The 26,454-nt window shown below is 39.2% G+C and overlaps 1 protein-coding gene across 8 annotated transcripts in view; it reads right to left on the bottom strand.

Annotated features, from left to right (window-relative positions):
* STXBP5 (syntaxin binding protein 5) overlaps positions 1–26,454 on the bottom strand; it is a 194,812-nt gene that overhangs the window by 132,272 nt on the left and 36,086 nt on the right. For all 8 annotated transcript variants that reach the window (XM_025184070.3, XM_075924382.2, XM_025184056.3 and 5 more), the window contains exons 3-4: positions 17,223–17,304; positions 15,940–16,040 (exon numbers count right to left, since the gene is read on the bottom strand). In XM_025184070.3, the coding sequence (XP_025039855.3) occupies positions 15,940–16,040; positions 17,223–17,304 (183 nt within the window). The remainder of the gene's footprint in view (positions 1–15,939; positions 16,041–17,222; positions 17,305–26,454) is intronic.

Here is a 26,454-nt window from a genome sequence, read left to right as displayed (position 1 = left end):
CAACTGAAAGACTTTTGTGAACCACAATTGAGAGCCACTGTTCTACATTATACAACAACTTATTATCATTCAGAATTTTAAAGTGGCATGTTATAACCTGCCCATTTAAGTACCTCAAAAAATTGAGAAAAGATTCTGGGAGACATGGTGAAGAATCTGCAAAAGCGGTGAGGAGTCCTGTGGTACCTTATAGACTAACCGAAGTGTTGGAGCATAATCTTTCGTGGGCAAAGACCCACTTCACCAGATGCATGTAATGGAAATTTCCAGAGGCAGGTATAAATATGCAGGCCAGAATCAGGCTGGAGAGGACGAGGTGGATCCAATCAGGGAGGATGAGGCCCACTTCTAGTAGCTGATCTGGAGGTGTGAATTCCAAGAGAGGAGAAGCTGCTTTTGTAGTTAGCTAGCCATTGGTGAAGAATGGTAAGGATAGGCACAAAAAACCCTACAAATTCATGTAAGATGTAAAGTTAGTTGACCATAAATTTAGATGAATGTAATTTTTTCTTTCTGGATATGGAGTTTAAGGGGGAAAAGAGGATTGCCATAATATCATCAAGGAAACTGCAACACGAGAAACTTTGGCAGGTGACAATGCTACCAAACTGATAGCTTTCTTTGATAGGATAACAAGTCTTGTGGATAAGGAAGAAGCAGTGAACGAGGAATACCTAGACTTTAGTAAGGCATTTGATACCATCTCATGTGATCATCTTATCAATAAACTGGGCAACTTAGATGAGGATACTATAAGATGGGTGCATAACTGGCTGGATAAACATTCTCAGAGAGTAGATCTCAATCGTTCACAGTCATGCTGGAAGGGCATAACAAGTGGGGGCCCGCAGAGGTCTGTTTTGGGACCAGTTCTGTTAAATATCTTCATCAACTATTTAGAGGATAGCTTAGAGAGTACAATTATCATATCTGCAGATGATACCAACCTGGGAGGGGTTGCAAGTGCTTGGGAGGATAGGGTCAAAATTCAAAATCATATGGAAAAACTGGAGAAATGGTCTGAGGTAAATAGGATGAAGTTTAAGATGCAAAAATGCAAAGTACTCCACTTACTAAGGAAGAATCAGTTTCACACATACAGAATGGGAAGCAACGGTCTAAGAAGGAGTACTGCAGAAAGGTATCTAGGGCTCATAGTGGACCACAAGCTAAATATGAGTCAACAGCGTGACACTGCTGCAAAAAAAGCAACTATGATTCTGGGATGTATTAATAGGAGTGGTGAGAGCAAGACATGATAAGTCATTCTTCCGCTCTACTCTGCACTGATTAGGCCTCAATTGGAGTATTGCATCCAGTTCTGGGCAACACATTTCAAGAAAGATGTGGAGAAATTGGAGAAGGTCCAGAGAAGAGCAACAAAAATTATTAAAGGTCCCTTCCAGTTCTAGTATTCTATGATTTTATATCTTCACAGGCAGACCTAATACATAACAGAAGAATGTAGCGGCTATTCTGGATCAGACCAAAGATCCATTTAGCCCAGTATCTTGTCTGCGGACTGTGGCCAAAACCAGATGCCTCAGAGGGAGGGATCACAACAGGTAATCATCATGTGATCCCTATCCTGTCATCCATTTCCAGACAAACAGAGACTAGGGTAACCATTCAGATTGACTGTGTGCTGACTGAAGAAAAGCTTCCTTTTATTTGTTTTAAACCTGCTGCCTATTAATTTCATTTGGTGACTCCTAATTCTTATACTGTGGGAAAACTGAATAACTTTTCCTTATTCACTTTTTCCACACCAGTTATGATTTTATAGACCTCTATCATATCCCCCTTTTCTATCATGTCTCCTCTTTTCTAAGATGAAAAGTCCAAGTCTTTTTAATCTCTCTTCATATGTGACCCATTCCAAACCCCTATCATTTTTGTTGCCCTTTTCTGAACCTCTTCCAGGGCCAATATACCTTTCTGAGATGAGAAGACCACATCTGGACACAGTTTTCAAGATGTAGGCGCGCATGGTTTTATACAGAAGAAATAAGATGTTCTTGGTCTTATTCTCTAGCCCTTTTTAAATTGTTCCTAACAGCCTCTTTGCTTTTTTAACTGCACTTTAACTGCAGCTGCACACTGAGCTGATGTTTTCAGAGAGCTATCCACAATGACTCCAATATCTCTCTCACGTAGTTATAGCTAAATTAGTCCCCATCATATTGCATGTATAGTTGGGATTTCCCAATGTGCATTACTTTACATTTATCAACATTTAATTTCATTTGCCTTTCTGTTGCCCAATCACTTGGTTTGATGACATATTTTTGAAGCTCTTCTCAGTCTGCTTTGGTCTTAATTATCTTGAGCAGTTTAGTATCATCTGCAAATTTTGCCACCTCACTGTTTATAAGTGATTTGGGGAAAGAACCAAATAGCCTGGTAAATTGCTTGAATAGGACTGACCCTAGTATGGACCCTTGGGGGGACACCACTAGTAACCTCTCTCTCAATCCATGAGAGGACCTTCCCTCTTATCCCACGACAACTTACCTTACTTAAGGGCCTTTGGTGAAAGACCTTATCAAAAGCTTTCTGGAAATCTAAGTACACTATACAGTTTAAATGCCGCTCCGCTCGCCTGCCGATTCCCCCACTCCCACTGTGTGTATGCCAAGCCGGGGAAAAAAAATGGTGGCTGGCCCAGCACTGCAACCCCCCAGAAGACAGCCGCGACCCCTTTGGGGGTCAAGACCCACGGGTTGCGCACCGCTGCACTATAACCACCGGACCCCCCTTGTTCATATATTTGTTGACCTCTTCAAGAACTGTAGTAGATTTCTAAGGTATGATTTCCCTTTACAGAAAACCATGTTGACTCTTCCCCAACAAATTATGTTAATCTGCCTTTCTGACAATTTTATTCTTTACTATAGTTTCAACTAATTTGCCCGGTACTGTTGGACTTACTGGTCTGTAATTGCTAGGCTCACCTCTGGAGCTCTTTTTAAATATTGGCATCATGTTGGCTATCTTCCAGTTTTTAGACATAAAAACTGATTTAAGGACAGGCTGCAAACCACAGTTAATAGTTCTGCAATTTCATATCTGAGTTTTTTCAGAACTCTTGGGTAAATGCCATCTGGTCCTGGTGACTTGTTACTGTAAAATTTGCTAACACTCTGTATTCCATAAAAAGTGACTACATGAGAACATAGAAGGCCTTCAAGAAAACCAATGTACCCTCTCATTTATCCAATCAACTATAAACTCCTAAGCAGCCTATCAGAAAGAACTAAAAGCAAATGTTCAGGTCCCTTCTCCAAAACTTAGGACATTTAAAATAAAAATTATCTCTGCAAATAAAACTGATTAATTTGAAGATAATAAAATAAACCAAAATAAACGTTTAAAAAGAAGATAGTTTTTTTTCTTAGCAGAAAATGTAACATCCTTCAGTAGATGAGTTTCCACACAAATCCAAAGTTTGGGAAAGGGAGACAAAAGTATTAGCCTCATAAAAAAAGAGCTGAAAGAATTCTAGCTGACAAAGTCTGCCCACTTTGATTGGGCTATTTTCTTTCAATGTTTAGCACTGTCTACTGGCATGAATCCAGTATATAAATAAATAAAACTGTTCCTTTGTTAATGAGGTTTAACTGAAAAACTGTCTACCTAAAAATGTGTCTTTCAGCAAATCAGCAGAATACATTGTATTGCTTTTCCTGTGTTTTTTTTATTTCATTTGCACGAGAAAAATATTGCAAATAGAGGGTTTTTTATAAAGTATATAGGGATGAGAGATATTTGTTTTGTATATTAATGTTTAATGTTACTAAAAATGTAATATTTTGAGATTGAATAATTTCAAGATAGGTGAAAGTGTTTAACATTTTAAGAAAAATCTAGCTCTTTCCTTCCCAGAAAACACAGCCAAAAAAAAAAAAAAAAAAAAGTTACCTAACTTATATGTCTTTAGGATCAAGACCAAGCATACTTATCAAATCTTTGTGTATATACATTTGACCAATTAAAAACTTAGCAACCAGGAAACAAATCTAATGCATCATGACACTGTAGAGCACTGATCCAAATACATTGACTATAAAACTTCCTTACTTTACATTAATGAATTTAAAAATAATTTGCATAATTGTGTATGGGAATAGATTAACAGCTATGAAGATCACTTGGAGAAGAAATTTGCAAATATTCTTCAAGGATTTCCCTTTGCTAGTTGCATACATATGCCTCTGAAACTGTCAAACATATTTAAGAAAAATGTTTATCATGATCATACCACAAGAGATCAAAACACTAATTAGAACAAGACACAGTTAATTGAAAAAATATAACTTCATTATGGACATCTCAAAGAAATATCATGGACATTTGTACTAGCTTATTAAAAAAATTATTTTACTTAAGTAAAGTACCAAATATATGACTGTTAGTCTTCAACCATGTTTTCATTAAAATAAGAATCCTTGTAAACCAACCTTTAATTTCCCTACAGTACATCACAAAGTAATTGCTTGTTAAATCAATCAAAACATCTATTCATCGCGAGACTTCCTTGATTTGTTGAAGGACAGAGTGACAATCTGCAATCAATTGAGAACACTAATCTATGGGACTACTTTTCATTCAGAGTAACTGGATGATTTTAAAAATGCAAACTGCAGAGTCATTAAACTCATGTAAATACTTGTTACGTCATACATTTAGGTCACTGTCAATTTTCACATAAAATGCCTGTAACAGTTCAAAAACAAACATTAAACAATAAAGTTGTCTTTTAGATAGTCACATATACTATAAACTGAACGTCAACAAAATAGAGGTGTAAGTTTACAGTGTGAAAATACAGTAATGTCAATTTTATATTAGTTGATTTTTTATTCCTGAATTGCCAAGCAAATCAAGAAAAATTTCTCTCGTTTACCATAATTTGTGTTCACATTTTCAGTACAGCATTTGCACATGTAAAATGAAAGAGGGACTGAGTAAATTTAAGTTAAAGAGCTAAGTAATTAATGGATAGAAATAATGGAATTATTCCCGAATTAAATGCAGTAAAAGCTTTGCATCCTACAGAACATTAAAAATATTTTAATATACTGATATAGTAAAAATAAGATTTAACATGCAAATTAAATTTCATGAAAGTAAGCAGCTGCATGTAATACAGAAGTCTGACTTCCACCAACACTGGTAAAACTACTCAGCATCTGTGCTCAATGTACAAATATTTTAAAAATTTTTACGGCTTACACACACACTTTAAAATGTTTGTGCACACGTTTTATACACATACATAACTTTACATATACATGCGTAGAAAAAGTATGGTATAATTAAACTTCCATGACTATCATTTGGGATACTTGTCTTACAAGTGGTAAAGTACCATACAGGAATCATTTGCTGCAAAAAGAGATGAGACTGAAGTCTCTAATCTTGTATTTAGAATATGAGGCAACTATAGTCCTAATAAAAGGGTAAATTAATCTCAACGAAAACAAATTTGATAACCAGGACAGAATTTAGAATAGACACTTAGAGCTTTTCAGAGTTAATCAGAGGACAGAGAGTTGGATACAATGGTTGAAGATATTAGGTAAGTTCAACCTTCATTTATTTCTATGCTACTTGCCAGTTATTGTGATGGCATGTCATATAGTTATATTAAATTATTCAGCTAAGCAAGCCTGTTTCTGAGACCTCAAGAATTCTGCATGCACTGAAATACTATGTTTGCATCAGCAAAATTTTTATCAAACAACCAGAAGGTATGTTTTCCTTTTATAGACAAGGGAACATCTGCCTTAGAAACAAAATTTTTGACATTTGGGATACGTGCGCATAGGTCTCTAGGCTAAGTTTTGGAATCAGTGTAATAGACAACTATCCGGATTGACATCCTGATGAAGCAGCTGTGTATGATCAGTGTCAAGAGTAAAAACTGAGGAAGTGGAGATTGGACACAAAAGGGAATATGTAGGTTACTTATTGTTTTCTACACTGTTTGATACCTAAAAAGAAAATTAAGATTGGCAAATTCACCAAATTTAATTTGACTCAGTTTAAAACTTCAGAAAACTAGACTACAATAGGAAACTGTAGATTTATGTTTATACATAGACTTATTATGCATCAGTGAATTTTCTGTAGCTTCTTCAATATTTTATAGGAAGCCTGATTCAAGAGCATTAAGGGGATTTTTAATTCTCTGCACTAGTGCAGGTCCTTGAGATATCTAGCATTTTAAATGACAGAGGTGTAAATATGTTAAGAAACTAAATACCAACAAATTCAGTTCCTATATTCTCAGATTCACTGTGAAAAGGAATTCTGTGAGAGGCTCAGAACCTTTGACAATCTGCATATGAATTTAGGAGATTAACTTCAGGCACCCCAGTTTGAAAATTCTGGCCACAGTCTGTTACTTCACATAGATTATAAAGAGCTCTGGACAGTCTTGACTTTAAGACTCTCAATCTTAGCAGGATAAAAAAAGAAAAGGAAGAACAAATTATCACCACCAAAACCCTCCTTACCTAAAAAGCAAGGATTCATCATGTCTGAAGTTTCACCTGCATATAAGTCAACATTAAATCCATGGTAACTGCAAAACTGAGCTCAATAATGAAAAAATAAAGTGTAGTTTAAAAAAAAAAAAAAGATTTGAACACCAGACAGACCGTAAATTCTTTCATTTAAGCAGGAAAGAATTTTGAAATTAGTATTCTGACAAGAGTCAAATTGTCTCATCTCCCACTGTCATACCCACTGGTATAGACAGTGTGAAACTTGCATCATGTATTGTAGATAGCGAAATGGTCTTTTGCCCACGCTGAAGCAATTTAAGTTAGATCAGTGTAGAACTGCCCATAATCATTAAGTTTTTCAACATCCTTCCAGCACCAGTACCAGCATACTCATCTGACAAATGGATACTACAGAAGTGGAGTACCAAGACTACCTAGTCTGTCGAAGAGAAAGGATTTAAACTAAGGAGTCCTGATTTTCAGTTTTCCAGCAACATTACCTCCCCTCAAATATAGGAAAGGGGCAGGAAAGAAAGACCAGATTAAGCCCCCTTGCAGACTTAACTGCCATCACAAAGCACACTACTGTAACCGTTCCAATGTCAAGATAATGTCCATTTTCTTTAGGTTTTTACTATATTGTTATCACTTTTTGAACCAAAGCGTTAGCCAAAACTTCAGAGTCTTGCTGGTTGTTCCAGTTCAGAGAAAGTTTTATGAAGTAGATACCTTTAATGCAATCTTATTTATAAATAATATAAAAGTCCTATTACCCTAAACCCAAGAGGAATCAAACATTAGGATATAGTTTGAGTTCAACCCTAAACATTTTATAGTAAAAACCAGACTTCAAATCCCCCTCTCTACTTTTCACACACTGCTTGTCCAGCTTGACTTCAGCAGCCTTCTCTGTATTTCTCTGTCTTTAAAAAAAAAAAAAAAAAAAAAAAAAAAAAAAAAAAAAAAAAAAAAGAAGTCAATCATGGTGTGAGGTAGTGGAGTCCCTTTCGAGTCTTGAAATGTATGTATTAATTCAGTGGAATTTACTGGATGACACAGAATATGTCCATTTTGTTCTAATTCACTACTCAACTTCCACAGCAACACTCTCAGTATCAGATATTAGCCATGCTGAAAATCATGTCCTACCCTGAATAGCCCTTATGGATAATTTGATTTTAGTCCTGGAACTCAGCTGTATTCTATACACAACCTCATTTATTGTGTCAATACTATATAGGGTCCCTCTAGAAGTTTATTAGCTTTGGGTGCTTAGCTGTCTTTTTCTAGGATTTTGAAATCAGATAAGGTCCCCTTTTTAAAAAGTTTCTTCAGATGGCCTTCATCATAAAGCCTTTTCATCTTATCAGAAGCTATGCTTAAATTTTCTCTAGCAAGAGTATACACTATACACTGACTTGTAAGAACAATATTTATAGATATTATAACTGTACAGGCAGATATTACAATTGTACAGACTTATGTCGGATCCGCAGTTACGAACGGGGCCAGTCTCCCTGGTCTCCAGCAGACCAGGGAGAGGAAGCAAAGCGGCGGAGCACACGGGCAGCGGACAGCCCAGACGCGTCTGGGCTGTCCGCTGCCCGCGTGCTCCTTGGCTTTGCTCTGCTTTGCTCCCCGTCTCCCTCGTCTGCAGACCAGGGGGACGGGGAGCAAAGCCGCGGAACACGCGGGCAGCCCAGACGCATCTGGGCTGTCCCGCTGCCCCCGTGCTCCACGGCTTTGCTCCGGACGCCTGTGGTACAGCAGCTGGGGCGCTGCCGGTTGGTCCCGTAGCGCCACTCTGGGCACTACTGGACCAACCCGGCAGCACCCCAGCTGCTCTGCCCCAGGCGTCCCCAAGTCAGCCACTGCTGAAACTGACCAGTGGCTGACTACAGGAAGCCCCTGCCCCGGGAATCAGCAGCAGCTGACTTGGTGATGCCTGGGGTTCTTAAGTTGAATCTGTATGTAAGTCAGAACTGGCGTCCAGATTCAGCTGCTGTTGAAACTGATCAGTTTCAGCAGCAGCTGAATCTGGACACCAGTTCCGACTTACATACAGATTCAACTTAAGAACAAACCTACAGTCCCTATCTTGTACGTAACCCGGGGACTGCCTGTATAGTAAAAATTAGAAAGTAAATATTTTTCAGTAGTAGTGTGCTATGATGCTTCTGTATTTTTAGGTCTGATTTTGTAAGCAAGTTAGTTTTTAAGTGAGTTGAAACTTGGGGGCATGCAAGAGAAATGAGCCTTCTGAAAAGGGGTATTACAGTCTAGAAAGGTTGAGAGCCACTCAACCATGAAAGGGAACGAGATAATCTGTTACTAGTCCTTTTGGTGCTGTTCTATAAAAACCTGAATCCCATCAGACTATGGATGAGCTGGGATGTTGCATTTTTTGTGAATCCATGTTGAAACACTTTAAAGATAAAGAGTCTTCTTTTGCTGTTTGAAACTCAACAGGGACTCCCCAATTGGGTGACAAAAATATTCACTAGGATTTCTGCTACTGCCAGAATGTCTTGATTTCTTATTAGGTAAACTTCAGTTCATTTTGTGAATTAGTCAGAAGCTACTTCAAGATATTGCTTACTAGCCTTTGTCTCATGCAGAGGTCCAAGAATACAAACAGTAATACACTCCTCTGGTGCCCTCACAAAATACTGTGTCAGAGAGGAGAGCCCTTCTTTGTATGCAAGCATCAGTTTTTCTGCATCCTGCCTGAACTTTATGCAACAGAAATCCTCCAAGCTTCGCTAAGATTTGTGAAACCTTGAAGTGTTCTGAAGTTTTAAAATCACAACCCCAGAATTTCCTTTTAATTTGTATTAGTAAACCAGCTAATACCTTTATCCATCACCTGCTTTCCCCTTCCTCCATCTCCTATATAATATTTTATCATCTAATCTATTTCACCTTTTAACTTCAGGTTCTCTCACTGTAACTTGAAAGCATTTATTGTGGTATTGTGAAGGGATACTGAATTTCAGAGTGGCCACATTGGCCAATGGATTTTTCCATCACATATTCTTATATTAAAATTCTCTCTTTGGGAAGATTGTAGTTGTTTTAGAAAGTCTAGTCCTATGACCCCAGGAACATTTGCACTTCTGCAAACTATGGAAAGATGGCAGTCATTTCTTCTTAAGAAATTCTATTTCCTTTAGCAATGAAATTCCCTGATTTCCGATGGAAGACACTATTTGCAATTAGACTGTCAACAAAGCATCAGCACTACCATGTCTGTGCCCAGACATGTGCAGTTGTGAAATCATAGTACTACAGGTTTTTCAACCACCTGGGTAGGTTGCCTTTCAGGTTATTCTGAATCTGAAGAGCCATTACAAGGATGCATAGTCTGTTTTGACCTTACATGTTCTTGCATACAAATAGTGATGAAAATATTCTACAAATTTAACCACTGGCAAGAGATCTTTTCAGGTACTATACGAATCTCTCTCAGGAAAAGTTAGATATTTGATATAAGCAGCCACCCTTTACAATCCTTTATTTTCTTGTGTCAACACTGACCCCAAATGAAAGCATTAGCATCTTCGTTCAACATAAAAACTGTTTTGAAACATAGATAGGCAAAGACAGGAGCAATCACAAGACACTTTTTCCACGGTGAAAATGGCTCTTCACACTCTACTGACCACTGGAATAATTTCCATTCTCACCCAAGTTATGCAGCAGTTTTGAAGCACCAGCAAAAAACCACCAATAAATCCTCTGCAACAGAAGCAGAGCTCTACAAAGCTCTATGTATCTATTAATGACAAACGAGTTGGCCAGTCTGTACCACCTCTATTTTTCATCAGTCGAAATTCCTTCCACACCGATTGTGTGCCCAAGATAAATTACTCCATTTTAAAACAATTCACATGTTGGGATGGGGTGTGTGAAACATTCAGCTTACCAGAGACCATTTGTAAATTTATCAATATATGTTCAAGGGCTGTAGTATGCACCAAGATATCATTCAGATATAACAAGCTGAAAGAGGCATACTATGTAATAGTTTTTCTAGTTGTCTCTTAAATGTGGCTGGCGCTTTGCACAAGTGAATCAATCACTTCAAGTTGCCAAAGGTGTTATCCAGGTGTAAAAGTAGTTTTTCCTCTATTTTGGATCCACTTCCATATGTAAATATCTACTTTTAAGATCCAGTGTGGAAAACCAGATTGAGCCTGCTACAGGATCTAAGGTATCATATTTATGTTAGCATCAAGAATCTTTTAAAGTAACTCCAACACAATCTGGTCCTGCTATCTGTTTTCCTCATCCAAAACTACCATAGTTGAGGCATAAGGACTGGTAGAGCTTTTTACTTTACTTTTCCCTGTTGGAAGGGAAATATAAAGACAAGGCAAAGATGATTAAAAGAAAAAGTATCACTACCCAATATGATTTGCTTCCAATATACAACATCCTCTTGAACAAACACAGTAGTAGTACATCCTAAATGGTCCTATATATTTCATTATGGATGTGACAGAAAGGCTGTTTTATACGTAAGGTTATACTAAAGTAAAGCAGAGTAAATGTTTATCATCTATGAAAACATGTATCCTCTAAATGTACAGTACTTGAAGTACAAAATGAGTTGAAGGTGTTAAGAGTGTTTTTAATTTTTAAAATTAGCTACATAATAATGCTCTTGCTGATTTTCAGGAAGCACAACCTTCACTTTAACATACTGTCAATTTTCTGGCTTTTACTAATGTCCCTGTTTTTGTGGGGTTGAGAACTTTTACTGGTTCTGAGAGCTTTCTGTTTTTAGCTTCTAACTTTCATGCTCTGGAAAGGTACAAAGAACTGACAAGCAACTTTAACTTTAGTCAAAGTTTTTTGTTGGTAAATGTACTGTCTCTAAAGAACAAAATTCATCATATGCTGTGTTTATTTCATCCCCACCCCCCACCCATTCACAGCTCCTTTCCTTATTTTTCTGTTTCTACTTATAATTTGAAACTATAAAGTTGAGCTGGAACAAATGGAAGAGCTATTTCCTTAGAAAATGTCTACTGAAAGATTAGGTAGCACCAATGCTATCAAGCAATATAACTCAGCAGTGCTTTTCAATTTCCAGCTGAAGACTAATTACATTCTAATTGTGTATGTTTTTTGGGGTAACTGTTTCTTTCAGGATCTGACCCATCGGTCATCTATCTTCCACTGTACATCACATTAGATCTGTGCATTCAGGGAGTTCTTCCTGAGCCACTGTGATGCCCAAAGCTGTTTGTATGAGTTTTTTGATTGACTCCATTAGTCCAGTTTCGATCCCTTGTGTATATATTTTCCTTATGATACAGACATTCCCATGCATTTCCTATAATGTACAAAGCATGCACACTGCATATGCCCTATATATTGACAAACACACAATTAGGTATTCACCACTAGTTAAAGTAGTGCAGTTGACTTTGATGAATAAGCTTAAGAAAGTATTGCCAAATGTCATTTCCATCAATTAAAAAAAACAAAAAAAACCACTAGACAGCTGCAACTTTTCAGAAAAGTTTTGGTCTCCTTTATTACAAATATTTGAAAATCAAAAAGGTTGATGCTTGCTGTTTTGGTTTTGAATGGACTGCAGTGAGTGATAAGGAAGCAATTATTATGTTCAGTGTCATTTTATGTGGCGATGTCTGTGTGACTATAAAAAATAAGCGCTAAAACTTGAATGGCTGTCCTATAACATGTATTAACAGAATAGAGTCTGAGAGAGGGTGTACAGTGCCTGATCAGAAGTCTTCTCTATGATCAATTCCCTCAACATCTATATTTCAACCAATCATTTTCAGCATCCATATCCTATACATTTAAGATATATTCTTGTATTTGAAAAAACACCTCGGAATAGCCATTTATTATTTCTGTATCTTAGACTAAGGATGTTAAAATGTGGTTACTTCCTAATCAAGTAGTCGACAGATTTTTTCTATTGACTACTTGATAAGGATTGCATTACAGTGCTCAATCTGGCTTGTGCCGGGTCCCAGAATAATCTCCCACACTGCCACTCTGCGTTATAAGGGACTGGTGAGTCGGTGTGTGAAGATGCCAGCTCAGTCCTGGCTCCCGCAGGTGATGGGTCAACCCCCATAACCTGCTTCCTCACCCACTCATCTCCTATGGTTATGTGGGCTGACTCATCACCTGCAGGAGCAGGTGCTGAGCCGGTGTCTTAGCATACTGGCTCCCGTCTCTCAATATTGCAGAGCTGCAAATGGGGTGATACTAATGGGGGGAACGTGACGAGTTGATAGTGCTAACTGATAAGCTCCTGCCTACTGGTTAGTTGACTAGTCGCTTACATCCCTCTCTCTCTCTCTCTCACCATTTCTCAAAGAAACATATATATATATATATATATATATATACACATACACACACACACACACACACACACACACACACACACACACACACACACACACACACACAAGGGTAAGAAACCCAAAACTACAAGGGTTTAGCAAGAACCAATAGCTAGAAGTTGAAATTTTAAAATTTGCATCTTTATTTCAAGTTTGAAATACCGAATGTAATTAATCATTGGAACAATTTATGTAAGGAAAAAAAATGCTTACTTATCCTACAGCAACTGTCTTTAAGAGTTTTTTTCAGTATTGATCCCATTGTGCAAAGACCCCTTTCAAATGTCTCAAATGTTCAATACTAGATTATTTTGAAGAGTAGTATGCTTTGGAGCGGTGCAAGGACATAAAAGCAAAGTGATCTAACTTGTTCTATGATCTTTTCCAATTTGGATAATTTATGTATATTTGTAACTATACAAATATTAAATGTTTAAATGTTTTTAAATTACAAAAGATTAGCATAAGAATTAATTTCAGTATTTGATATTTGAGGTATTAGTATCAGCTGTAAGCAAATAATAAAAATCCAAGTACAATAAAAATGACATCCTGAAGATTATTTTTTAATAAGTTGGCCTAGGTTATTTTCAAGTCACAAGTCATACAACTATGCTTACAGGAAATTTCTCTTCCCATTCGGTACATCTACACAGCAGTGTTATTTTGGAATAACTGACATTATTCCAAAATAACATAGTGAGCATCTACACTACAAGCCTTTATTTCGAAATAATGTTGCGCTAGAGGACTTCTTACTGTGACTCATGGTAACCGTCATTTCATGAGGAGTAAGGGAAGTCAAAGGAAGAGTGTTTTTCCTTTGACTTCTTGCTGTGTAGACAGTGCATATATCAGCTATGCAATTGATATAGCTGAAGTTGCATAGCTTAATTTGACTTTAGCCCTGCTGTGTAGATATACCCTTATTGTACCAAAAAAAAGCCAAAGAAATTAACTGATCCGAGCAAAGGCATTGTAAACTATATCAAAATAATTAAAAATAATTTTTATATAAAAACACAAAACTTACTAAGAGTACTTATCATCCAGTTAAATAAAATTCATTGTACACTTTCCAGAAGTACATTACACGCCAAGAATGGAGGATTTAGAATTATTTGCCTTCAATATACCTATGTTTCCCAGGAGTAATCATAATACAATGTTACTTCACGCGTCTATCCCCTAACAGAGTTGGAGTATGTAATTTGTTTTGTTTTATTTTATAAACAATATGGTCAGTTTTCTTTCGACCATTCAAGGAAGCTAGTAAAACTTAATCCACAATACCAAATGTGAATGTAGTACTGAAGGCATTTGTTAGCATTCTAGAGAGTATTTTGACCACTTAATATCTCACGAGGCCTTTTTTTTGCAGATCTAAATTATGTCTATGTCTAGATTGTCTAAATATTAGATCTAAATGTCTAATTTAGAGACCATGAAATTAATTAAATTATGTAAATAAAATAATTTTGATAGTGAGACACAAACAGTTGTTTATAACCAGAGAACATGCAAAATTTGTCTTTGCAGCTCCTGATAGATTGCTCACATTTGGTTACCTACTTTGCTTTTATCCTGCTAAAATTCATATATATCATACTCAAAGTATCTTTTATCTGTGAAAGAGTCACACATTTATCAAAGATCCCACACTTATGCCAATGACATTGCAGTCAACATCTACAATCTAGGGATGTTAGATTTTGCGTATTTTAGTAATCACGTAGCCACGATTTTTAGCTATTGAATGATTACTAAAATACTCCACGGGGGCAGAGCCAGTAGTCAGTGTGCTCCTGGCTTCTGGTTCACTCCCCAGAGTCCCCTGCCAACCCACACTACTGCCTCTGTATCATGTATCATGTGTTAAATGTAGTCATTTCAATTAACTGAAAAGCCTAGATTTAAGCCGGGAGTTCCCCCGTTGTGGCTCTGCAGTTTAAATGTGGTAAAGTACCTGGTGGACAGGCAGCCTCCCCTGCCTCTTTCCCTGTCCTCGAGCTGTGAGAGAGCACCAGCTCCTGCTTCTGTTTCCCCTGCCCCCATGCTGCCTCTGATACAGAGACAGCGGTGGGGGGAGGGAAAGGGAAATGCCCAGGCTTATCGATTAGTCGACCACTCGCTTACATCCTATCCTAGACCCTGTACCTTCTCCTTTAATATGGAAGAGTGTGGCCCTTAACCATCAAAAATTATTGCACACCCCTGGGCCTAGAAGCATTACCATCATTTCAACTGCTTACTGAGCTCTTAGAAGACATTTAGGGGTAAACTGGAGCTAAATAACAGCACAGAGCACTGAGAGTCAGGACTGGTGGCTGTAAATAAACTCTAAAAGGGGACTGTGGGAAACTTGACCACCCCCATGATAACTAACATCATGCTAGGCCACGGATTTGCTGGACCAGAGTGTGCTAGATTAGAGAGGTTCAACCTGTACTATAGAATGTTTACCCTATCCACACAAGCATGCTTTTGTTGTACTTAGTACTTAAATTAGGAATAGCATTTTACTAATCAATGACATTCTAGTCTTCCATTAGGCTACAAGTTTTCAATTTCTTTAATTCCTTTTAATTTCAAAGGAAGTCAAAAGATACACTGGACATGTAAATACAACTGATAATGAAGTGTCAAATTCAAAGTGCATTTACTCTCTGGAAAGACTTCTATTTACTTTATTGTGTTTTGGATCTGGCTATAAGTAATTTTAATCATGTTAACTTTAGCACACCTTCTTGTGAGACAACTGAGTTGCAAGTAACTGTACAGAAAATAAACGGGTGTTTAAATACCTTAGTTACTTAGTGTTTCTACTTGAATCAACTAACTTAGGTCCCAATTATTCTGCAACTAAAGCCTAAGCAATCGGTTGCAGGACCAGAATCTTAATATGTGGCCGTGTAGGTAAGATATTCTTGAGATTGATTAATTGCAAACTAACTGTTCTTTAAAATATATTGCACACCTACACACACATACTTTTAAAAATATACATTTTCAGTTGATCATGACCCAATTCTTACCTTTCTCTGTTAAATTTGAGTGAATGAAGGATAGCCGGTCTCTTTTGACGTAAATTCCACAGGTGTAAGGTGTCATCAGCCAAGGCACTCACAAGAGCTCCCTTAAGAAAAAGTATCATTCACACTTAGACGTATATAGCATCTTTCACTTAAGTAATAATAAGTTTCCACAGACCTGTTTACCAACATCAACATGAAGAAAATATATAGCAAGACCATGATTAAAACTGAAAAGTTTTATAGTAAGTTTGTTCTTTAGGGAGCAGCTTCAACTTTAAAAATTGACTTTTGAGGTAAAATGCAACCAGGACAATAATAAAACATAGAAATGAGTACCATTTCCATTTATTGACAAAGTACATATTTTACGCTACTCGATCACAGTAAATATAACATGCAATGTGTATTTCAACACAGGTAAAGAGCCTACTTCCATAATAAGTCACATATTGCTTAGTAGAAAGAAAGGGAGATTCTGGTTATATCCCTTGTCATTTGTTCCACAAGATCCCAGACTACTGCATCACGTTTTATGAATATTCTTGAAACTATCACAAAGTTCATATATTAAAAAACAATTCTACGTGAACGTTTACATCTACTAACTCTTACAAGTTACATATCTGTATACTATATTTAGAATCTATAGAAAAAACATTTTTATTTTGCCAGATTTACTTTTTGCATGGCAGCATTTTTGTTACTTTTCTGTTTGAGCTAAGCAATAAGAGTGTAAAAAAAAAATCTTTAAAATCCAGAATTCTGAAGCCACAACATTTGGCCAGTGTAGATAAACTAATCACTTTTAAATGACCTATACTTCATATTAATGGCATCCCTTTAAATTCCATGTGTAGCTACTCAATTCACAATCTTTGTCAATAAAGGCCTATCTAAATAGCTTCTGCAATATTTAGAAAGAGGAGGTGAATGAGGTAATATTTTTTTCTGTACCAACTTCTGTTAAGAGAGACAAGCCTTCAAGCTTACCCATTCTGCAATATCTGACCATAGTATTTCTAAGAAAGATTATTAATACTATTATCTTGATAAAATACCCCAAATAGAAAATTATTTTGGTAATAATTTATATTTGTACACTTCTTTTATTTCTTAGAACAAAGCAAAAAATAAGTTCTATTTGCTGTCCATACCTTATATCACTATTCAGCAAACAAAATCGTGATTCATATTCTTATTTGTATTTGGAAGCTTTAAAAACATAGCCTTAAAGATGATGTAAATTCTTTTGATTTACAGTAAAAATTAAACTCTTTACTAACCTCATTAATCAGGAACTGGAGCTGGATTACTGCGGCTCCACTGTCATGTTGGCAGTAGCATTCAACTCCTGGCCGACCAAAACTGATAATGCTATTAAGGAATAACTGTTGTATGCAACAAAAAATTAGTAAAATGAATATTATGAAAGACTTGATGTTTATGAACAGATCTTGTATACCTTTGAAATCTGATGCTTCTTTACCACCAATTTAGCTAATTGTAAAACATGCTTATGTATTAAACAGAAAGGTTAGAAATCACAAAGCCATTTCAACATGCAGATTGGACCCTTTATTCCTGTTGTTATTGTTTTCGTTAAGAATATAAGTTCAGACCTTCGTTTAAAAAATAGTACTTAAATTTTTCACAAATTTGGCCAAGCAAGACTCAGAAAGTGGCAAGGGAATGGCAGAGAAGGCATGTAAGTGACTATAGGCTGAAAATCTCTTAACTGGGATCTTCTGGTGTGGCAATATACATGGTCCGGCATGGCTATTGAAGGACCAGAAAGTCCCAGTGGACGGCCAATGGGAAGAATCCCTGCGGGGCTGGCAGGACAGTGGGCTTCCTGCATTAAGCCCACCATCAGCATGTGGCAGCAAGTCTGCCCATTAGGGCTGGGAGCTGCGGTAGCCCTATCCTGGAGCCAGGGTAGGAATGGCTGCCCAGCAGGATTGGTAGGGTAGCAGGCTAGCAAGAGGTGAAGAGCTGGCTGGGAGGCCAGTGGGCCAGGTGGAGGAGGAGCGGGTGGTGCTGGTGCAGGACAGCAGCAGGGGATTTAGAAGTGACCTCCCCTGGTCTGGCAAAATTCCTCATAGGATCCATCAGGTCCCAATGGTGCCAGACCAGGAAGGTCCAACCAGTAGTTGACTATCTATCTGATAAGCTTAAGCTTATTAGATAGACGAATAATGACTCAACTAGTCACCTCCTCCCCAACCGCCTTGATGCTTCTATCAAAGAGGCAGCAAAAGGGGTGAGCAGGAGCTGGTGCTGGCTCCATCTAGCACCGGCTCCTGCTCCTCCCCCTTCCTGCCTCCCTCTAAGAGAGGCAGGAAGGAGGGGAGGGAGCGACTAGTCGAGTCACTACTTGACTATCCGATGGGGCAGCAGGGGTGGGGGATATCAAAGGCTGTGAAGGAGATAGGGGAGGCTGCCATTCATGAAGGCTCTGCAGAGTGGTCCTATTGACTAATCAATTAGCTAGGTAACTGCAATTTAACATCCTTATGGCAGAGAAGTAATTCCAAAGGATAGTGAGGTTTTATCCCAGTTGTCAAGTCACTGTGACCCTTTCTATGCTCAGAGGAGGAAAGAAAGGTTTTCAATGTTGGTAGGATTGAGGTAAACCTGGGACTGAACTATGAAAGGTGAAACCTAGACTCATTTCTCACTGAATCCTTTATTTTCTCCTGCAGAAATAAGAACGCCTCTTCTTTGGTGCTATGCAGAACACATTGCTTGCTAGTGATGAACCTGATACACCAACTCAAGACAAAAAAAAGGAGGCTTTAGTACTCATGTTACTTGCCCTCTGGGGCACCTGCCATTGGCCACTATGGGAACACAGGATAACTGGGCTAGAGGGACCTTTGTTCTGACCCAGTATGGTTGTTCTTACGTACCTAAAAACATAAGAATGGCCATACTGGGTCAGACCAAAGGCCCATTTAGCTCAGTAATCTGTCTGCTGACTGTGGCCAAAACCAGATGCCCCAGAGGAAGGGAACACAATGGTAATCACCATGTGATCCCTATCCCTTCATCCATTTCCAGACAAAGGCTAGGGACACCATTCTTACCCAACGTGGCTAATAGTCGTTGATGGACCTAACCTCCATGAATCTATCTAGCTCTTTTTTGAACCCTGTTGAAGTCCTAGTCTTCACCACATCCTCTGGCAAAGAGTTCCACAGGTTGACTGTGTGCTGACTGAAGAAAAGCTTCCTTTTGTTGGTTTTAAACCTGCTGCCTATTAATTTCATTTGGTGACTCCTAGTTCTTATATTGTGGGAAAACTGAAAAACTTTTCCTTATTCACTTTTTCCACACTAGTCATGATTTTATAGACCTCTATCATATCCCCCTTTAGTCTCCTCTTTTCTAAAATGAATAATCCGAGTCTTGTTAATCTCTCTTCATATGGGACCCGTTCCAAACCCCCATCATTTTTGTTGCCCTTTTCCAATGCTAATACCCCTTTTTTGAGACGAGACCACATCTGGACACAGTATTCAAGATGTGGGCGTGCGTTATTTTATGTAGAAGCAATAAGATGCTCTGTGCCTTATTCTCTAGCCCTTTTTAAATTATTCCTAACATTCTATTTGCTTTTTTAACTGCAGCTGCACACTGAGTGGATGTTTTCAGAGAACTATCCACAATGACTCCAAGATCTCTCTCAAGTAGTTGTAGCTAAATTAGTCCCCATCATATTGCTTGTATAGTTGGGATTATTTTTCCCAATGTGCATTACTTTACATTTATCAACATTACATTTCATTTGTCTTTCTGTTGCCCAATCACTTGGTTTGGTGAGATCTTTTTGAAGCTCTTCACAGTCTGCTTTGGTCTTAACTATCATGAGCAGTTTAGTATCATCTTCAAATTTTGCCATCTCACTGTTTAGATATGATCTGGAGAAAGGGATAAATAGCCTGACTAACCCCAGTACGGACCCTTGGGGGACACCACTAGTTACCTCTTTCCATTCTGAAAATTTACCATTTATTCCTACCCTTTGTTTCCTGTCTTTTAACCAGTTATCAATCCAGGAGAGCACCTTCTCTCTTACCCCATAACAACTTACTTTACTTAAGGGCCTTTGGTGAAAGACCTTGTCAAAACCTCTGAAAATCTAAGTACACTGTATCCACTGAATCCTCCCTGTCCACATGTCTGTTGACCTCTCAAAGAACTGTAGTAGATTAGTAAGGCATGAATTCCCTTTACAGAAACCATGTTGACTTTTCCCCAACAAATTATGTTCATCTGTGTGCCTGACAATTTTATTCTTTATTGTATTTTCAACCTATTCACCCAGTACTGACGTTAGATTTACCAGTCTGTAATTGGCAGGATAATCTCTAGATTTTATTTTATTTAAGTAGTTGTATGTAATTTTAACCTTTAGCCCTTTCTATTATCTCACATTCAATTCCAGACCTGTGAGCAAATGGAAAAAAGCTGCCGGAGCACCTTAAGATTGGCAAGATAATCAAACCAGTCAGTAAAGAAATTCAGGGCAATTAGTATGTAAAAGATTAAAAGTTCTCTTTGAATGAAATTATAGTCATGTTATGCTCTATAATAATGGCCTGACCTTCCTACTCTGTTTTAGGTTTAGAGAATCTATCGAAGAAGCTTTTCAGTGAACAGAACTTAGCCCAAGTATTATACCACCATCATGTCCAAAATATTGTTGGAAAAAATCACCTTGAATGCTATGTTCAAGTCCTATCACTTCATCTCAGAAGAGAAAAGAAAAGAAAGCCAAAGACTGGCAATTATAATGACTAGCAGAATGAAAAGAATTCCACATAAGCAGGGCTCGACAAATCCGCTCGCCCACGGAGAATACATTTTGGCAACTGGTGAGCTGTGACGGGGCGGAGCCGCCCCACGGCAGCGAGGGCGACCCGCCCCACGCTTCAATGGTGCTGACCCCCGTGCTGCACGGCGTTCTGACAGTGGTCTGCGCTGCTTGCTCCCATGCAGCCGCTCAGCCGAGCAGCGTGCAGGGAAGCCGAGTCCTGGGATGAGATCCGGAAGTGGGGGCAGGGCCGCACATGGGCGTAGGGCGGGGCCAGAGCGTGCGTGCATCCTTGACATCGGGGGAGAGGCGCCAGTGCAAGAGAGCGCTGCATTCAAAAGGAGAGCAACAGAGGAAGACAGAGGGGTGAGGAGACGGAAGAGAGTAACCGAGGGAGAGGGGAGAACAGAGGAGTGAGCTAAAAGACTGCTCCCTCAACAGCTAGGCCAAAGATTGTTTGCCTTTGTGCGCGTCTTCCTATGTTTCCAAGACAGTTATATGAAAGGTGTACACAAGTTAAGAACTCTAACATAAACCAACTACTTGAAGGCAGAAAGAAGTTTTTCTCTGTGGACAAAATAATTTAATATTTGTCCAATAATGGTTTTGTGCACAATTTTCTGAAGCATTTAATACTGACCAATGTCAGAGTCTAGAGTATATAAACAGCTCATCTTTTCAGCCAATATGGTAATTTCTATATTCCTATTTTAATCCTTTCTGGGATCCAAGCACCACAGTTTAAATGTTCAATCAAAATAGCTTCCTAATTTAATTCAGCTATTGTGCAGAAAACTTACATCCCAAGAGGATAGCCACAAATTATTCTTATTTTATTCTTGCCTAACTTAATTTGACATCTAAAGGTTTAACAGAGAATCCCACAACTGTAGTATTGACATCATGCTTGGTACCGTAAATCAGTTTACCTCCCCAATTTCATGAAATGTTAACTTTCTGAAGAAACAGCCAAGAAAAACACAGTAGTTATTTCAAATAAACAGACAGGCTTAACTGATAAGAGATTAAGAACTCCTATTTTTACAATCTCATCTCCCTAAGAAATGTTGTGTCTTTTCAATAGGGATGTAAGCATAAGCTTATTGGATATTTGACTCAACTAGTCGCTTACCCCCAATCTGCTGCCTCTACTCAGAGGCAGCAAGGGAGGGGGATCAGGAACAGGTGCTGGGGGGGATCAGGAGACAGCTTAAAAGTTGGTTTCCCCCCCCCCATCAGTCTCCACAGGGGGCCGGGAGATAGCGGGGACTGGGCATGAGCCAGGAATCAACTGATTCCCAGCTAACGCAGAGGCACAGCAGGGTGGACCTGGTGTGAGCCAGGACAGCGGATTCTTGGCTCGCTCCGGGTCTCCCCCGCTGCGCACCAGCCTTTTACATGTATTAAGAGCCAGCTCGAGTGGGGTTAGTTCCCAGGATCAGGAGCTAACGCTGCTGTGGCTCCCCCACTTATTGACTAGTCAATGGAAATTCCATCAACTAGTCGATTGGTTAATTATATTAAATTTAACATCCCTTGTTAGTGTGATTCTTGAGATGTATGTGCCTATGTACATGTCAAACATTTTTAATAGAGCTCATGAAAACTATCAAAAAAGTTTCAATTTAACTTAACAGTTCCTTCAGGAACAGTATTACTTCCACACGGCTACCAGAATGCTAGCTACTGAAAGAAGGCTCTATTAAAAATGTTTGACATGTACATAGGCACATACATCTCAAGAATCACACTCAAAATACTGTTTATCACAGATACTGTAGGGATAGTGGTAATTTCCCATGTTAACGGTGTCAATCTGTTAATTTACACAAATAATTTTTAAAAATGCTTAGAAAGCTATTATCTTGTTAATTTGCTGCATGCCTGACACCAAAAAGGCCAGTTGCAAACCAATCATTTCTGGCCAGATTATAAATTGTCAAAAAAATTCACTGGTTTTGTGTTATACATTATGGGAAGTTGCTTCTTGCTTCTAGTCACTCCTGCATGATTCGTTTTTGCCCAATCATATGTTGCCAAAAATTCCCAGAAGAGTGTGCTATATGGTGGTAAACTTCCCATGATGCACCTGCAGGTAGTATTGAAACAGGCATTTCTGGTGAACACAGACTTTACTGACACAAATATCCAAACAAAGTGTAGGATGATCTTTCCAGCAAAATTCATAATTAGCAACAGGCTAAGTTCAAAAGCTTTGTTAGAAAAATCAATTAATTACTTAAAATGCATTTTAAAATGAAATCACTATGTACCCCCTAATTTTGAAGGTTACTACCATTTCTACTTCTACATGTGGAGAAACTGGAGAAGGTCCAGAGAAGAGCAATAAAAATGATTAAAGATCTAGAAAATATGAGCTATGAGGGAAGACTAAAAGAACTGGGCTTGTTTAGTTTAGAAAAGAGAAGACAGAGGGGCCATGATAGCAGTTTTCTAGCATCTAAAAGGGTGTTACAAGAAGGAGGAAGAAAAACTCCTTGGCCTCTGAGGATAGGACAAGAAACAATGGGCTTAAATTGCAGGAAGGAAGGTTAAAGTTGGACATTAGGCAAAACTTCTTAACTGCCAGGGTGGTTAAATACTATAATAAATTGCCTAAGGAGGTTGTGAAATCTGGAAATATTTAAGAGCAGGTTAGACAGACATCTATTAGGGATGATTTAAATGGTGTTTGGGCCTGCCATAGGGGCAGGGGACTAGACTAAGTCCTTTCAAGGTCCCTTCCAATTCTAGTATTCTATGATTCTGTGTCTTATGGAAAGTACTTAATACAAAAGTGGACTAGCCATTTTATTGGAGTAATGGTGTCATTTTTCCAACAGAAAGCTATTAAAGTAGACTTCCAAAAGGTACCGGATTATCAGATCTAGGTGGTGCCAGTTTTCAGATTTGCCAGAGAATCGGGAGGTCCGGTACAGATGCATGGCTTAACAGCTGGCTAGGACAATCTCCCTCCCTCTCCCCTCCTCTTTCCTCTTGCCTGTTCTCGGTGCTGTAACCTGATCCTCCACCTTCTCCCCTCCCCTTTCCTCTTCCCTGAAGCAAAACGCTCTTCTCCATAACAGGATCCCACTCTCCCCTCCCCCAACCTTATGCTCCGTCTGTTTACAGCCAGCACATGTGCGGAGCGGCAGGCTTTTTAATCAGCTGATCAGGAGCGCTTGGCATTTTGATGCCGGAGTATTGGGAGTGCCGAACAGTTGGAGGCCGGACTATCGGAGTTTTACTGTATAACCTGAAAATTAACGTCATATGTAGTTTGCTAAAAACCACAGCAAATGACAAATAAATCTAGAATTTTTGCAGAAAACGTGATATCTACACTGAGACCTTCAAAGTTTCTGCTCAGAATAAGAGGTCTGGATTTAAAGTTTGATTTAGAAACAGCGATGCCACCTTAATTGCAACTGCCCTAGAGGCTTCGGTTATAAAGAGCAATAGCACACAACAGATACATCCAGATTTTAATCTTGCTCATGAGGGAAAATTTTTGAAAAAGCTGGACTCTTCATGGTAGCAGGTCTAGCTAAGAAAGAAAGATGCTAAGAAAGACAGACAGAAAGAACTATTAATAGTTCAATGCATTAATACATACATTGTGAATCAATGAAAAGATACATCTGCTTATTGAGTTCAGTAAAAAAAAACACAAGACAAAACCACAAGACAAATCAGAAAAAAATGCAAGTTGTCAGTGTATTTCAGCACATTATTTAAATACTGGGGAAATGGGGTGCATGACTCCATTGCTGCTATGACATTCCTCAGCATGGAGAGCTCACAAAAATGCTGAGGATGCTGCTCCTTGGCCCCTAATGAAGCTGTGGTAGAACACTGAAGGAATTATAGAACCAGAGGCAGGCAGAGCGGGCTGCTTGGGGAGAGATTGCTGTGCTGATCAGAACCATGGACTAACATGCAGGGGGGACTGTCCCCTTCACCTGCCTCAGGATGTATCAGTCAGCCTGTCGTCTCTCCCTCCCCAGACACACCACTGTCTTTCTCCCTTCTACTACCTCTTCCCCTGAACACACAAATCAGTTGACAATCTACCAGGATACCCTGGAAGGATAGGATAGAACATGTCCCATGAGGCACTGCGACCTCTTACGAAATCATCTTCTAGCCAGTTACACAATGGGATTGCTACCACAGAGTACTGCTCTCTGTATTAATAGAAGAGCTGTTAGCATGGGTGACAGGTGAACTCATAGCTTGGGGAGGCAAGCCTATCCATCCTGCCTTCCATTCCTGGCCCTGCTCTTTCTGTCCCCGCCAGAACCCAGCCCCACCCTCACTATGGTCACTGCTGGCCCCTGTCTCTAAGAGAAAGGGGGACTTCAGAGAGATCCACCTGAGCGCTTATCTGGGTCTCACCCCTTTCACCGGTCTATCAGGGCACCAAATGAGGAGTCCACACACAAAATTATAAAGGAAACTAAACTTTATTATCTATAGGATAGGGAAGGTAAAAAGAACTAGGGAAGGACAGAATAACTGGATGTGGAAACTGCAGGAGTCACGCACAACAGCAGGAGGCACACAGAAGAGGGTAGCCAATATTAGGCCTCCTGTCTCACCCAGCTCCAGGGAAAGCAGACTTTAAAGTCATCTCTCCAGATGACAGGGATCGGGAACGACTCAGTGACAGTAGGAGCTTAGGCTAGGCCCTAACTCAGAACCTACCCTCGCCCCTTTGCGCCAACTCGGGTGTGTGCTAGCCCTGTCTAATCCAACAATCCGTGTGTGCAAGTGTGCTTCCCCAATAATCAAATATACTGTCTGATGTTACCCCACCTTAATCAAAACTGACACTCCAAGCCAGTGACCAGTTGTCTGAGAAGCACTGTAATTGAGCAGGCTGGAGGAAAAGAGCACCAAGCACTGAGCGCCCCCTAGTTATGCACTCCTGTTGCATAGCAACACTTTCCCTCTCCCTGTTTTCTCTCCTTCGCCATGAGCAAGAAAGAAGATGACTAATCAAAATGAAGGCTCACCTGTTGTTCTAAACAAAACAAAATGGCGAACCTACAAATAAACAACTTAACTGATTACTAACAAGGCCTAACATTAATAAAGAAGCCCACATTTACAAGTCCACCTCCCAATGTAGCCACTGGCCTTTGCCCCCCGCCACAGGCTAGTGCCCCCAACCCAAGATAGTACAGCCCCAGACAGCCAGTGGGTAGCATGGCTGCATCCATCTCTAGTCCTGGAATGCCAGACAGGAGAGCCGAACAACATGGCCCCAGCCTCTCCAGGTTATGCCTCCTAGCCGTATCTAAGCCATGAAGCCTCCACACACAGCTGAGCTGCCACCCCATTGCAGGAGAACAGGTGCAGCCTCTGGCACTGGAACCCCCAGCCTGCCTTCCCCAGCCTCTGGCACTGGAACAGAAGATTAGAGGGAGAACTCTGATAGAGCATGGTTGGAGCCAAGTGAGGCAATTTGGGAAGGCAATACCTTCCCCTGCCTATTATACCTGCCACCCATGGGAGTTAATGTGGATGCATTCTGCTGGCACAAGGGACCAGTATGGACATGAAATAGCGGTTTTAATTAAAATGGCATAACTTTTGTTGACAAAAACTCTGTAGGGTAGATAAGGCCTCAGAGTCAAGGTTCTTCAGATCTCTAAGATCCTTAAATTCTAACGATCTTTTTAAAACGTTCTTTG

Source organism: Pelodiscus sinensis, chromosome 3 (genome assembly GCF_052426305.1).
Source record: "Pelodiscus sinensis isolate ZL-2025 chromosome 3, ASM5242630v1, whole genome shotgun sequence".
Taxonomy (NCBI): domain Eukaryota; kingdom Metazoa; phylum Chordata; order Testudines; family Trionychidae; genus Pelodiscus; species Pelodiscus sinensis.
The sequence above is the reverse complement of the archived record's forward strand: the minus strand, read 5'-3'. Positions and strand labels throughout refer to the sequence as shown.